The sequence below is a fragment of the Malurus melanocephalus genome, unplaced genomic scaffold (assembly GCF_030028575.1).
Source record: "Malurus melanocephalus ecotype Western Australia unplaced genomic scaffold, MMel_1.1 scaffold_371, whole genome shotgun sequence".
Taxonomy (NCBI): domain Eukaryota; kingdom Metazoa; phylum Chordata; class Aves; order Passeriformes; family Maluridae; genus Malurus; species Malurus melanocephalus.
In genome coordinates, this window is record NW_026623603.1 from 474,821 (window position 1) to 490,105 (window position 15,285).

General features: G+C 46.6%; 1 protein-coding gene across 1 annotated transcript; it reads right to left on the reverse strand.

Moving 5' to 3' along the window:
• Window positions 1-327: 327 nt before the first annotated feature.
• On the reverse strand, window positions 328-15,101 carry DNAJC18 (DnaJ heat shock protein family (Hsp40) member C18). The gene is made up of 7 exons (XM_057378689.1): window positions 14,982-15,101; window positions 14,732-14,877; window positions 13,125-13,310; window positions 10,273-10,385; window positions 8,406-8,515; window positions 6,385-6,557; window positions 328-2,853 (listed from the first exon to the last, which is right to left on the reverse strand). The coding sequence occupies exons 1-7, from the start codon at window positions 15,017-15,019 to the stop codon at window positions 2,729-2,731; spliced, it is 891 nt and encodes a 296-aa protein (XP_057234672.1). The 5' UTR covers window positions 15,020-15,101; the 3' UTR covers window positions 328-2,728.
• Window positions 15,102-15,285: the final 184 nt, after the last annotated feature.

Genomic DNA, 15,285 nt, shown 5'->3' on the forward strand with positions numbered 1-15,285 from the left:
TCCCCACACGTTTCCCCTCAGGCGCAGGCCGCGGGGTGGAGCCTGCACAGATCCGCCCCCACAGGGAATGCGGGATGCTCAGCCCCCGCCCCTCACAGCCCCGCCCGTGCCTCAGCCAGGGGCCGCGGTCAGTTCCTGATACCTGTCCGTGATCCCAGTCCCGGTTCCCGATCCCGGTCCGGTACCGCCCGCGGCCTCCGCCACGTCCCGCACCCCGCAGCAAATGGCGGCCCCTTCCCCTCCCGGGCCCCGGGCCCGTCCCCGCCATCCCCCGCAACGCTCCCGGCGCCACCACCCACTCCCTTCGGCCAGGCTCGGACCACCACGGACAGCGATGTCACATCTTTAATTCAAAAATAAATAAATAAATATATATACACACACAAACCCATGTTCAAGCGCTTGGTGCTCCGAGGCARCCAAGAACGCCCTTTCCTCCCGTCAGAGCCCCACGAGCAAGAATCCCAAGTACCCTTTGGAGAAGGACAGCGATGCATTTCCACACCCCGGGCTCCCGAGAGGATTCTCCTTTTCCCTGTGGAGCACTGTACAAACACAGCTTGTCCCCTCCTTCACCGCAGAAGTTCAGAGCCACACTCCCTCCCTCACAACACACAACAGCACCAGCACCCTTACCCTCCCGGTTAGGAACAAAGAACATTTATTGCTTTGGGGGATGTTTTTACCTCCCTCCTGCATTTCCTGGCTGATTGTGCTTCCCACAGGAGGTCTCCCATCTCCATCAAGTACTCGAAATCTTTGGATGAAAGGTACAATCTGGTTTCAGTGCAAAACGCTATGGAGGAGTTCAAGCTCCGTGGAGGACATTGAGTCCTGGAAGTCACTGGATTTGGGATTTGGTGTCCCTACCTGTATCCCTCTACACAGTCACACAGGAATGACACAGAAGATATCAACCCTGGAATTATGTCCAACCACTTTAACAGATTTCTAATATATTCTACAAGCTATTTAATATATAAAATGCAACATTATTTTCACTTTTTGTGCATCATGTGCTCCRAAGTGGGAAATACCAGAATTAAGGCTGTCTTCTTTGCAAGTCACCAACACCTATTCTTGCTCTTAAATTCTGGCACTAAATATGGTCCACACCAACCCGCTCAAAATGCCCTTTTCACCAGTGCTCTTCCTGTCCCAGGTGCACAACAAATTCTACTAAATTTCCCCACRGGGTTCCTACAAGGTTTCCTACAAATGTTAACACAGAAGTGCAATTTAGAGTCTACGTTGTTTTTTTCCCTTTTAAGACACACCACCATAGCACTGTTGCTGTACCTGGARTGTTTTCCTCCCTGGGATGGGAGCTGGGATGTTTACGGCTTGTGTCCAGGAGCACCAGGCCTCAAACCTCACATCCCAGTGTGAGACCAGAAAATCTTATCCTGCAGCTCCCAGCTTTRTTTGCCATCCAATCTCCCAGGGTTGTATGGAGGGGACAGAGACATGGAGGGGACACACTGTGGTACTAACATTYCCAGTGGGACTCGTACACCACTGCACCAGCACACCAACAGCCTAAGCTTTAAAGGCAGGTTTAATCCTGGCATTTCCCAAGCTTTTGAGCATTTGCTCYCTAGGTTTCAGCCAAGGCCACCTGTGAATCCCATGTGACTTRTTTCAGGAATGTGGCAACAGCGGAGCCTTGCTCAGTCAGGTCCCACTGACTCCTATTGCCAAGGTGAGAGAGGAGCACTGCTGATATGGGAGCCACCATCCTGGGCAGGTATTCCCTGGAAGAGCAGGTCATTCCATGCATGGCACACACCAAATTGGCTCGGAGGGTTAATGGTGCTCAACTGGAAAAACACTGGTCCAACACTGCTGTGCTGCTCATGAGGACAACCCAGCCTCACCCTGCTGTTCAAGGCCTAGCTGCGTGAAGGAGGACCAAGAGAAAACAGGACATTGCCACATGGATCTTTTTCTTTGCAATATTATGTCTAYAGTGAAACATTCATAGCTGCTCAACAGAGTAAAAATGTGCTACATGAGAACYGTACCGGAAAAAGCAGGGCCCTGGAAGAGCTGCAGAAGAGTCTGAGAGCAGATAAAAACCAGAATGAACAGCCAGCTTCGAAATATGCCACTGGAAATATCTGAGGGAATGAACACCCTTCTCCTTTCCCAACAGTCTGGCAGATACTGGAATTGGTGCAGTTCCCAGACTCCTGCTGTCTGGGCAATGTTGGTGTCAGGATGGGCACAGCCCTCCCTTGGAGCAGCACGGGATGCGATCCCTGGGACAGAGGGAGTGCTGGAGCCCTGTCCCTCCTGCCCTAGAAGCATCCCAGCACTGCTGAGGCAGGGACAGCCTTGCAAGGACAAGGGCAGCTGACAGCCAGCCCRGGGATCCAGGGAGCTGCAGATCCAAAACACGGAAAGCCGAGAAGTGCCTGCTCTCCTGGGAAGCACACACAGTCCGGATGGCAGACAAACCATCCACGCTGACAGGTTCTGAACTCAAGAGCGTGCCCTGGGGAATTAATTTACAAAGTGCCACTGGTCCTTGGAACRAAATCTAATGTACAGGATATAATACAGCAAACAGCAGCCCTGCAGTTCGTGCTGGCCCCTCTCTGCACTACCTGTAGAAGGACTCCAATATCCACTCTTTACAACAGACTCCTTCCCTTTTCATACGAAGGAAAATGAAAACATAAGTTAAAACAGCAATAAATAAAACTACGGAAGGTGTGCGTCCTGCTCAGCCCCCTTTGTGCATCCCAATCAGACTGGAGAGCTTCTCACAGTGCTCAAGTTTCAGGGACTCTGCTTTCTGTTTTAACCGCTCATCTCTGTAGAGCTTGGCCAAATTTGACAAATCAGACTCTGAAAGGTGAAAAAAAAATGTATTAGGATGAAGCCGTGAGCATCCTTTGAAGAATTGTTTCTTAGTGCTTTGTTATCCTTGTTGCACTTTTAAATTTTAATTTGGTAGGTATTAAATCCAGGGAGGTGAACAGCTACCCAAGGGACTCATCTGAAAGGCTCCCTGCCCTTTCATTAGCAATCTCAAATGTACTTTGCATTTTTCCCCCTTTTTCCCAAAAGCAACATTAAACTGAAATAATCCCATTGTTTAAATTATTTCCCCCAGTAATTCAGAGAAGTTTCTTTTGCTGATTAGCTGAGGAAGTCTTAATRTAGGTTTCTCCCTCTAGAATAATTTGGATGCAGGATTAGATGCACCAAGGAGAACAGCAGTAATTTACTTCTGAAAAGGTCAACATCTCCGTAAGCACAGGCTACCTGATGACACTCAATTTTTCAAAGMGCTTTTTATACACCTTACAAGCCCCTCATTTTACAAGATTATTCRGAGTGGAAAGAACTTCAATAGATCCTTTCATGCCTGACGTCCTCTGTCCCYGTCCCACTGAAATTTAAAGCCATTTAACCCTCCTCCCACTCACTGAAGAGCTTCACAAACTGACAGGCAGGAACAGTTCATTTTAGAGTAGGAACCCAGGTACAGGTTTATAACCAAAATGCCACTCAAGCAGTGCTGGGCACAGCCCTGTCAAGCCTCCAGCAAACCCAGACTCAGGTAATTGTCCCAGAGCCCAGAGTCCCTGGAGTTGTGCAGTGGAGAATCTCAGTTTACACTTACCCAATTGGGGAAAATTACTGCCTGCACTTTTGACAGTGTTCATTCCATCACATTTTCTCCTTGTGGGTTCCAATCTTTTATAGAGTAATTCCATTGAAATCTTTTCTTCAAGAAGGTWCTAAAATATTTGATTTCATCTATATTTACACTGGATATACAAAAGAAATTTTTCCCTGTGAGGATGGAGAGACCCTGGCACAGGGTGCCCAGAGAAGCTGTGGCTCCCTGAAAGTGTCCAAGACCAGGCTGGACACTGGKGCTTGGAGCAGCCTGGGACAGYGGGAGGTGTCCCTGCCCATGGCAAAGGTGGAACGACATGAACTTTAAGGTCCCTTCCAACCCAAACCATTCCATGATTCTGTGATACTTATYCTGATTCTGTTTGCAACTGCCTCTTTATGACCCCAAGGTCTYTGCAGCCTCACTTTACAGCTGTGCCATCCCAACTGAACCATTTTCTGTAAAAACCTGGGATGTGCTTTTTCAACTTAACTGTATCAAAAGTTTCAGAAAACCCAAAGCCAGAGCCCACCCAACTTTCACACACAGCTCTGCTGAGAAGCCCTGTCTAGTGCAACATTATAATGCTGACTGCCTGAACAAGGTACTAACCAATCCATTATTTTAAGGTTTTCCTTAATGTTGTTGGACACCAGGTTACACTCTTCAAGTCATAAAATCAAGGACTTTAAAACCCAAACTGCACCTGAACAACTYGTCTCTGTCCATTTTGCTGGTGCTCAAGGGAAACGTGCCCTCAGTAAACACAACAAATGTACTATTAATAGACACTGAACTGACAAAGAGCTCATCACATCAAGTCCAACACTTCAGCAAGGATTAAGGGACCAACGCTGTGGAGCAACAGCTGACTAAGAACTGCCTCAGCATCTACAGAACTTTTCCCCAGCACCCCATCGTGTATTCAGGGTTTATTTTTACAAACATGACTGTCCTAAGCTCATCAGTGCTCCTCACCTGCTCWCTAGCCCGGATGGGAAGCCCTCTGSGAATGTCTGGTTTTACTGACAGTGGTGTCCTCAAGCTATCTAATTGTGGCTGTTGTAAATGTATTTGCAGCTGGTGACTAACACAACCCCTAAGTGTACAAAGCTCTGGAGGAGCCCAGCTTGGCAGGCACTTGGCATTCCATGCTGGATCATCTCCCTTCTCTGGCTACTGGGCTCTCTTAGACACACAAACCCTGTCTCCCTCTTTGGGGCTGGGCTCTCCTCAGCTCCAGGTGTCTGTGAAAGAGACAATGTGGTGACTTTCAGTTGTACAAGGTTAATTAAAGGGCTTTCTGTGTATGGAATGAATTCTCTCCCTGCAGAAAGCCTACATTTATGAGATTTAACAGCCACATTATCCCTGGAGGCTGCTCCTGCCAGCCACAGATACTAAAAGTTCACAAATCAAACACACCAAAAACTTCAGGACTTTGATGGTCTTATATTACATGTTCCTTTCCTTTTACCTTCAGAGCCTACATCTTTCTGTTTCTCTTTAAAAGCAGGATTGGTAATTTCTATGTAAAATAAGCCAAAATAAGCATTCCCATCAAAAATCTGTCACAAGCCTGGAGTCAGCAACACTGTTTCTCTAGGACTAAATGAGTCTTGTTTAGACAAACTGTGTTTCCACAATGATGCAATCGGTCAAGAAACTGAAAACAAATGCCAAAGCACTTTTTAGAGGCATGCTGAGGAGTGCTGTGCATAGAGCAACTCAAAACCCCTACCAGAGTGTGAAAGCAGTTTGTCTGATGCTACTCARCATTCACACAGCCACAACTTGTTCCAGCTTCCTTGACGCACAGCACTTCTTGGTGTTGAGTCATTTGAAGGTGATGAATTCTTTAGGTGAATAAAACCAGTCACAACATCCAAGCCTAAGCTACTCTCTATAATTTGATTTCTGTTATTTCTTACCATTCTGCAAGCAGCAGGGATTTGCAATCTCTTCAATGAGCCAGATTAGCAGCAATTAACAAGTAATAAAACATGGGGCTAACATGCCTTAAAACATGAGCTTAAGATGCCCTTTTTTGTGCCAAAAAAGGCACAAAAGTTACCCAGGGCTGAGTGAGAATAACGACTTCAAATACTCACATCTGTGTTCTCTCTTTCTGCACTCAATTCTTGTTTTTAAAAGACCTGAGAATGGTGAAAAACATGATCTCCAGCTCATCTAAAGATAGAAAATGCAAATAACACCCAAACCACTGAAGCATACGGTGAAAACCGATACCAGGAACAGAGCCCACTGTAAAAGAGCCAAGAGCACCTGAACACGCTCTGGACTCTCCTGGAGAAATTTTAAGGAAAATGTTACAGAAACTTCTTGTGGAGCCAGTCAAAGCAAAACTGGTTCTGCTCCAGCAAAAGGAACATGGAATAGGTGATGCCTCAGGATCTTTTCCAGCCTAACAGTCTGTCAGGGCTAGATGAATGTGGTGGGTTGTATGTTTAAAACATCACTGAGAGTTATTCGAGCATAAGAACTGAGCGGAAAAAAGTGTCTCAAATGGTGAAGTCTACTTTCCACTCGTCTCTCAAAATCACTTAAAATGTATTTTGACAGATCTCAAGAATAGCAAATTCAGTGTTAAGAGCAGATGTGAGACACCTCACACCAGTGCAAGGTTGAGATGCTACAAGGACTGGAAACTAAAACTAAAAACAGCAGCGCTTTGTGAAGCACAACCACCACTCAGCCCCTGAAATGCACTTGGGACAGAAATAACTTACTTTGCTGTTTCTCCTTCCAGCAGCTGGTCTGAATATAGTCTATGTAATCTTTTTCAACTGTTTTCTCAAGCTCTTGAAGTTCTGCTCCTTGATAATTCTTTTCAAAGTTTTTATCAACATAGTAAGGCACCTGCAAGTTCTCCGTTTCTCTGCTGACAACGTGGCCTATGGACCTGTGGGAACAGCAGGGAGAAATGAGATGCTGCAGCAGTTCAGACCTCAAGAAATCAGGAGCTGTTTCTTCATGTTAGCAYTTCCAGAAAACAATATTTACAGCAATGTTTGTACAGTTCATTTCTGCAGGATTATGGCTCCCTCAACCATCCAGTCAGGAAATTACAAGTCTCAGGCACAGCAAGCTGTGCAGTACAAACAGAATCCACCCTCCTGCTAAAACCACAGGAAAACATGCCAGATGTGGAGATACCAACATTGCTCCTTCCAAATACTGTGTTTGTTCCCAACAGTTCAGTCAAGACACTTCTAAAACATGAGAGCAAATTTTATCTATGAATTCTGCAGACACTTTCTTGTGTTTGCTGGTGATTTCTGGCAAGCTCGGTCCAGAAATCCATGGGGATTGATAACAAAGGAAGAGATTATAAAAATTTAGGGCACAATGCAATTGGATTGGGATTTTACCATTTTTGGATACTTTAGTAGAAATAAAACTTAGCAGGGGAGATTCTAGTTACACTTTTCTTCAGGGTTTTATAATCACCAGTAACCAAACCGAGGCATGGAAAACACCCTGTGGGAAGAATTAGCCCCTCTGACAGAGTCACTGGATTAAACTACACTCCTGGAGTGAATTTCCTTATTTGAGCAAAGATACCCAGGCCTTTGCTCAAATCATTGCCCACAAAGACAGGCAGGCAGCCAAAACACAAAGGTTGCACTCTACTCAAAGGAATCCTGTTTGCCCCTTTTTCCTGGACTCCTCTTTTCCTTCTCTCTCCCTGTGTCTCAGAGCTGCCCACAATTTCTTTCAGTTTTCAGGCTCTTCAGTTGTTTTAAGGCTGTGATTTAGAGAAACAGCCTAACTCTGTACTGGGCTCAGGCCTGCCTACCTCACATCCCCAGGAGAAGGGGAGGCAGTGAAGAAAAGCAGATCAGCTGCTGTGGGGGCAGCGTGGGAGGTTTCACATGGGACTGGCAGATAGCAAAAACACTCCCTGGAAATAAAACCACCCTAAAAACAACCTCCTGTTCTTTTCTGAGGGCCTCACACTGACATCGTGTGGTAAAACGACAAGGGGTGTTGGGCTGCTCTGACAGAGGAGAGCAGGGAAAGGGTGGACCTGAGCAGTTTTACTGCTAAAAGGGAGCAAGGGGAGTGTTTGGAGCACTCTGCCACTTGCCCCAAACCTGCCAATCCCACTCCTCCCTCAGTTAGGGCTAGCCCAGGTCAGCTCTTACCCTCCCCCAGCACTGGATGTGAGAGGAATACATGGGTTTTTCTCTGCACCACAAACTCCCAGTACAGCTGTTCCGGTGGGGTCCTTCCGCTAGAGCTCCCACCAGCCCCCCAGGGTCCTGCTTCTCTACAGAACTTAAACCAGGGCATTTCAAAGCTTTAATGATTTGTGGAGCTTCCAGTGGAATTCATGCTCCAGAAACGATTCAGATTTCCATGGGCTTAATTTTTAAATTGCTTTCCAGAGGAACCTCAGTGGTGGTCCAGATCCTGGGGGCTGGGCAGATCAGAGGTTGATCTACACCCACATTCCCCATCCTGTAACACTGTGAAAAACCACTTTACACCAGCTGAGAAAGATTTCTGCCCTACTGCCCCTCTTCGTTCAGCACCCTGTGCACTAAAGCTCCCCATGGGTAACTTCACAGGGAGAGGGCTCAGGAGAACCTCCAGTGCAGGCTGTTGGTATTTTCTTATTTACAAATTGATAACACTTGCTAGAAAAAGCAGAACATAAACATGAATTTTGCTATCAAATCCAACTTCCATTTGCCTCCATACTGCAAACAGCAACATCAGAAAAACGTGGTTTTAAAGGACTTACGATTTGTAGAATAAGCTGTAGGGTGGATTGGTGGCCATCAGCTGTGTTATAACTGACACTATTATGATGATGAAAACTGGCATCAACTGGATAAATGCAGAATATGAATTCTGAAAAGTACAAGGATTAGCAGTCAAGAAAATACAGAGATGGAAAAAGGCATCTGTTCACAGAAGCCAGGCTATCAATCACAGATCAACAATGTGTCACATGTAAACTTAAAAGAAAACAAGAGGAAGTACTTTGGGATTTTGAAAGGGATGATATTGTAATTTCTAAATAACCTTTATTAATAATATCAGAACACTCTTGAACAGCATTTTCTTTCAATTATCTCTGCCTCTTTCTTCAGAGTGCCTACAGTCAGTGCCCAGTTGATAATCCAGCCTGCAGAAACGCCCTGCCATTCCCGTGTACCTACACCTGCAAAGGGGCTTTCCTCTGAAGTTTGCTACATCCATTGAAAATATCTCAGCCTCTGCTCAAGCACTGCCTTAATGGCTGAGCATTAAAGGGTTAAGAGCTCATATGAAGTGTAACTTAAGACAGGATGCAAGCACTTGGGCTTTTGTTTGGATTAATTTAGCAGAACAAAAGAGTGGAAACATTATCAAAGAGAAAACACTGATCTTTCCTTCTGCTCTTTGATTTCTTTTTAAACTGGCTTCTAAAATTCCTTTTCTAGTCCAGAGGAAAATGGAGCTCGTTAGGCTTTGCCCTGTGCCCTAGGATGGAAACAAAGATTCTTGATGTAGCAGACGTGGGATTTACATAATCACAGAATTATTGAAGTTGGAAAAGCCATCCCAGACCATCGAGTCCAAGTTGTGCCTAATCTCCACCGTGTCCCCAGCCCAGAGCACTCAGAGCTACCTCCAGCCCTTCCTTGGACACCTCCAGGGATGGGCATTCCAAACGTCCCTGGGCAGCCCCTGCCAAGGCCTGACCACCCTTTCCATGGGGAAATTCCTGCTGATGTCCCCCCTGCCCCTCCCCAGCCCAGTCTGAGGCCGTTCCCTCTCCTCCTGTCCCTGTTCCCTGGAGCAGAGCCCGACCCCCCCGGCTGTCCCCTCCTGTCAGGGAGTTGTGCAGAGCCACAAGGTCCCCCCTGATCCCCCTTTGCTCCAGGCTCAGCCCCTTTCCCAGCTCCCTCAGCCGCTCCTGGGGCTCCAGCCCCTTCTCCAGCTCTATTCCCTTCCCTGGACAAGCTCCAGCCCCTCAGGGTCTTTCCTGAAGTGAGGGGCTGAACTCACTTGCCCCAGCTTAACTGTCTGTTAGGTGCATCATGGTTTTCTTTCAGAGCCTAAGAAACTCMCAAGGAAAAACTCATCTTCCTTGGAGAATGATCCCTGGAGGTTAACAGACTGTCTCCAGAGAAACATTCTGCCTAGGCGGGTGTCAGGTGCATAAGTGCACTGACAACAAAGGTCACTGTGTCTCATCTGGCAAAATTATATCCCAGTCCCATCCTGTCCCCAGCTGGAAGAACCCTGGGCAGCACCTGGGTGCTAATTTACTGAAGGATTAAATACACCTTGAGGACAAGCCAGTACTTCCATATCCATTACCAGTCCCCATTTGGACTAATTGCTGTTGGATTACCAAGCATTAGAGCTTGCAAAAAGCAAGCAGCAGCAAAACTTTCAGTGACAGAAACTAGAGGGCCTGTAATCTTATAAATACAAGATATTTTTACAGCAGTGTATAATAGAAGGTTATCTAGAGACAAAGAAAATATCCACTGTGGCTGCAGCCCTTGAGGATAACCACTGAGCACTCAAGCATGGGAAGGTTTGTCCTGGCTTTGGAAGAGGATCCCTTACTCTGCTGAAATATTTAAACTGAAGTGATCCCTCCTGCTGGCTACCTGTGGCCTGTGTTCTTCCTCCTCTGGCTCCTGTGTCCACGCCCTCTCAGTCCGGTGCCTCCGTGGGTAATAGTGAGCATCTCTGGCTACATTGGAGAACATGTGGATATTCCCTGGAAAACAAACCAGGACACACTCACTTTTCACCCAGTTGCTGGTACTCAACTGGATTCCTCAGTTTCTATTTAATTATCCAAGTTTATACTACACAGTCTGAATTACAGCTGGGAGATCTCTAAGTAAAAAGTGCAAACTACCTCAGAATTAAACACCCACCACAATGTTATTCCAAAAAGCATACCAGAGTAATGGGAAAGTGCTCCAATCCATCTTAATTTAAATCAAGCTGCAGAAACATGTTCTGATTTTTATGATTGTATCTCATATTTTAATGCTGTGCTTGTCACATTCACTTGCAAGACTGTGGCAGGAAAATGAATTTGCTTCACCAGGCTCAGGCCATAAATTACAGCCTCCCATAATTACTGAATGTGGTCTTCTACCCTCATTTCTAATTTCTCTGCCTTCAAGCCATTAATAATTTCACTTAATTATTTTCTAATAAAGAAATAGATTTTAAAAAGAGTAAAAAAGGAGAACAATTCAGGATTTTCTTTCTTGCACACAGAATGCGGTTGATTTATTTTTAAAAAATCTAAAATGAGGGAAGAATTGCATTTGCTACTTCAATTTGAAGCTCAGGATCTGATTTTATCACCATATGAATATCTTAATAATAGCTGTGCTCTCCTCTTTTGAAATTCAGAATGTCTTTGTGTTAGAAAATTGAAATCTATGGCTTATCATCACAGCAGAAATGCAAAACTATTTTTAAGCCCTGGGAAAGATGTCACATTATTTTATACTCTTATCCTGTCCTTTTTTGAGTTCCCCAAAGAATTCTGCAAGAAACCTGGGCAAAGGTGACCTCTGCTATTGTGTCAAAACCTCTGTTCCACTGCTTGTTCTAACATTTTCCAAGCCCTAGGCATGTGTGCAGTCAGAGCTCCAACAGTGAGCTGAGCCAGGCTGGCTCCAAGGAGGAAAGTTTCCCTTTGGAAGAAAAAAAAAAAAAAAAAAAAGCTTATTTCTATCCTTCAACATTGCTCAGACAGGATTACAAGATTTTATCAAGCTATGAAAAGCAGCAAGTGTGGGAAGAGAAGAATGGCTTTTGTAGGGGTGTCTAAAAAAAAAGTTTTCCCAAATTTTATGTTTCTCCAAGAATTTCTGCCAGCAGTTCCCTTCATTCCATGTGCATTTATTTTTTATGAGAAGAACTTGTAACCTCTACTCACTAAAACTGCAACACTCTGCCACATGGAGTCTCTTTTGAGTTTAACCACATTTAACATTTTAAATTTTGCTCTTTTCCCACTGAATATCCATGGAGGAAAACTACTCAGTAAAAACAAAGCCGCAAACCTGCCCCCAGAGCCCAGTGAGAAAACTCTTGTTTGCCACCAACACCTGCTACCAGGAAATTATATTTTTATTTTCTTACTCTTCGCCGCTTTGCTAAAAATTTCTATTTTCTCCTTCATGCCAGTCTCCCTGTTAAACCTGCCATGCCCAGTACCCAAACTCCTGCCACAGGTCATCAATTTCCTGTCCTCAACTCCAAGCATCCCTATTCCCCACAGACCCATTCCATGAGAGTGATGTCCCACAAAAGGCACCTCCAGGTGCAATTCCTTGCACAGTCAGAAATGGAAAACCTGTGGGCTTCAGCTGGAATTACACCATGCTGGGGTTGGCTTACTTTGCATATCCACTGATCCAAGTTTGGGAGCCATTTGAGGTCCCCTTAGCTGCAAGCTGCACCACTCACAGCATGGTTTAGTGAGTACCTACTTGTCGCTGTGTCTTTAGGCTGAAGTAACTGGTGTGTACCTCACTTTTTGTGAACCYTGCAGGTGAAAAGTTCCCATGAGTGCTAAAGCAATTCCTTAGATGCTGCCAGGAGGGTCCTTGAAGTCCTCACATCATTCAAATTTATTTTCAGTCCACTGATCTTGCAGGATTTTTTTTCCTACAAATCCAAAAGCCAAGGCTGGACTGAGCCATGCACAGAGCTACAACAGGAACAGCTCCACTGCTGTGTCACTGGATCCTGCACATCCACTGGATCCTGGGCATCCACTGCCAGCCTCTCCTGGCAAGCAGCACCTGCTGAGCTCCCACACTGTAATTTCATTACAGCACAGGCTGTTGTGGGGCACAGGAGCTCCTGTTTCTCCTGAGATCACAGCTCCAGCAGCTGGGCCATGCTGGCCTGCAATAGTGTCAGGTGCTTCAAGTACAACCCAATTATGCAATTGTTAATGTTGGAAAAGACTTCTGAGGCCACTGAGTCCAACCATCACCAAWGACACCTCTGGCCCCTTCCCACTCACACCCCATTTTACCTTCCATACCATTGCTGGCTTTGGATGATGGATGAAATAAAAGAAGGAAGAAATCAAATCTGAAAAGGTTTCTTTTCAGATGTATTATCAACTCCCTGAGCAGTCCCAAGGGAAACTGAACCTCCTTCATATTTTATAGAATCAGAGAGTATCCTGAGCTGGAAGGGACCCACAGGGATCATCCAGTCCAGCTCCTGTCCCTGCCCAGACCCCCCAACAATCCCACCCTGCACAYCCCTGKCAGCRCTGTCCAAACTCTCCTGGAGCTCTGGCAGCCTCGGGGCCRGGACCATTCCCTGGGGAGCCTGGGCAGTGCCAGCACCCTATAGGGGAAGCCCCTTTTCCTGATCTCCAGCCTGACCCTTCCCTGGCACAGCTCCAGCTGTTCCCTTGGGGTTAGGGTCAGTCCACTGCCTTTCAAAAGCACTGCAGACAGGTACTGACCTGTAGGRAAGTGCCCACCAAAAAACACATTGAATATTTCTTCAGGTGTAATGTCTGCTTCAAATTCTGTGTAGTAATTGTAGTGCCTGGCCTGGCCAGTGCTGACATGTTCRTGGTCACTCCCGAGCTCATCGTAGCGCAGTCGTTTCTCAGGGTTGCTCAGAACTGCAAAAGCATTGCCTATTGCTGGAGAGGGAATTAAAACAACTGTTACATTTCCAGAGATCACATTTTCGTGAGTGGAGTAGCAAAAAAAACTCAACCAAACAAGCCTAGGAAATATGAGATTGAGTTCCTTTTGTAAAAGATGTATAACAGCTCTGGCATTATCTGTGATGGAAAACTGATGTCACTGATGCCAGGAGAAAGACAGAAGCGTTCAAGCTTATGGAAATACTTGAAATATTTGTAAAACTGARGTGAGAGTTCACTTCAGCCAAGAAAATGGGTGACAGTGGAGCATTTCATCAGCTCAAACCAAATGCAAGTTTGGCCCAAGTGCACCTCCATATACCACATACAATTAACACACAATAACTGCACAGCCCAATTAAAATTAAAATAATATCCCAAGTTTTTCCTGCTAGCAGAGGCGCTCCTGAAGCTGTGTGGCACATCTATTTCACACCTCATATCCAACCACTCGGAAGTGTTTGTATTATCTTCTTTGATCTCTCACAGAACAAGTTCACAGAGGAATACAACCCAAACACAAAGAACAGCCTTTCAGAAGCTCCTTATTTTAACAGACTATGAATGAATCACTTGCTTTCCTCGTGCTGTGCTGCATGGAAAGGGAAAATATGCATGAGTTGAGACAGTAACACTGCTAATACAGAACTGCAATGTAACACAGAAGTCCAGACACAGCATATTGGATTAAATTTCATATTCATTTATATTTCATATAAATTGCATATATATGTGTATGTATATATATATATTCATTCATGATACAGAGCAGTTATTGATGACAAATAACCCACTGTCATCCATGAGCAGTGTTACTTCCAAGTTCTGAACTTTCTGCAGCATCATGGAATCCCAGATTGGTTTGGGCTGGAAGGAACCTTAAATTTATCTCATTTCATTCCAATCCCATGGGCAAGGACACCTTCCCCTAGAGCAGGTTGCTCCAAGCCCCATCCAAGTTGGCCTTGGATACTTCCAGGAATGGGGCAGCCACAGTTTCTCTGGGCACCCTATGCCAGGGCCTCCCCACCCTCACAGGTGGGAAATATTATATATTCCCCCTGTTATATTATATATTCCCCCTGTTATATTCCCCCTGAAATATTATATATAGCCCCCTGACCCTGGCCTCTGTCAGTGTAGAAGCCATTCCCCCTTGTTCTGTTCTTCCAGGCCTTTGCAAAAAAGCTCATCAGMAGTATCTAGGAATGAGACCTGGGACACACTTCCCTCCGTTTCTAAGGGAGATGTGTTATTTTACAGACAGAAATGTAAAACCTGCCGAGCCGCAGCGGGGTTGTGTGGGGACGCTGCTGTGTCTGTAACCCCGCCCGGCTCTGTGGGCCGCTGGCCGCCTCTGTAGCAGCGCAGCCGGTGCGGCCCCTCAGCCCTCACCGCGTCCCCGGGCCCCTCACCTTTGAAGGCCTCAGTGGCTCCGGGCGCGCGGTTCTTGTCAGGGTGGAACTTGAGGGCCAGCTTGCGGTACGCCCGCTTCAGCTCCTCCTCGCCRGCATTCCGGCTCACCCCCAGGATCTCGTAGTAATCCCGGCACCGCTTGATCCTGAGGGCGAATACGGGGTTATCCCAGGGCTCCCCGGCCTCCCCCTTTCCCCAGGCTTCCCCCCGGCTCCCCGCCGCCCCCCGCGGCCCCCCGTTGCCGCTCACCGCCGCACCCCGTCCAGCTGCTCTGCCGTGTAGGTCATGTCGGCCCGGGGCCGCCGCTGACCCTCGCTCACCGCCCGCCGCACCGCGCCGCCATCTTGTGCGCGGGGGCTGYTGGGAACCGGCCCGGGGAGGCTGGCGGGAGCGTGACGTCACGGCGATGGGCGGTGACGTCATGAGCTGCTCTGAGGGGAGCTGGAGGTTGGTGGTCATGGAATCATGGAATGTCCAGAGCAGAATGGGGTGCACCCCACGATCATCCAGTCCAGCTTCTGGCTCTACACAGCACACCCCAACAATCTCACCC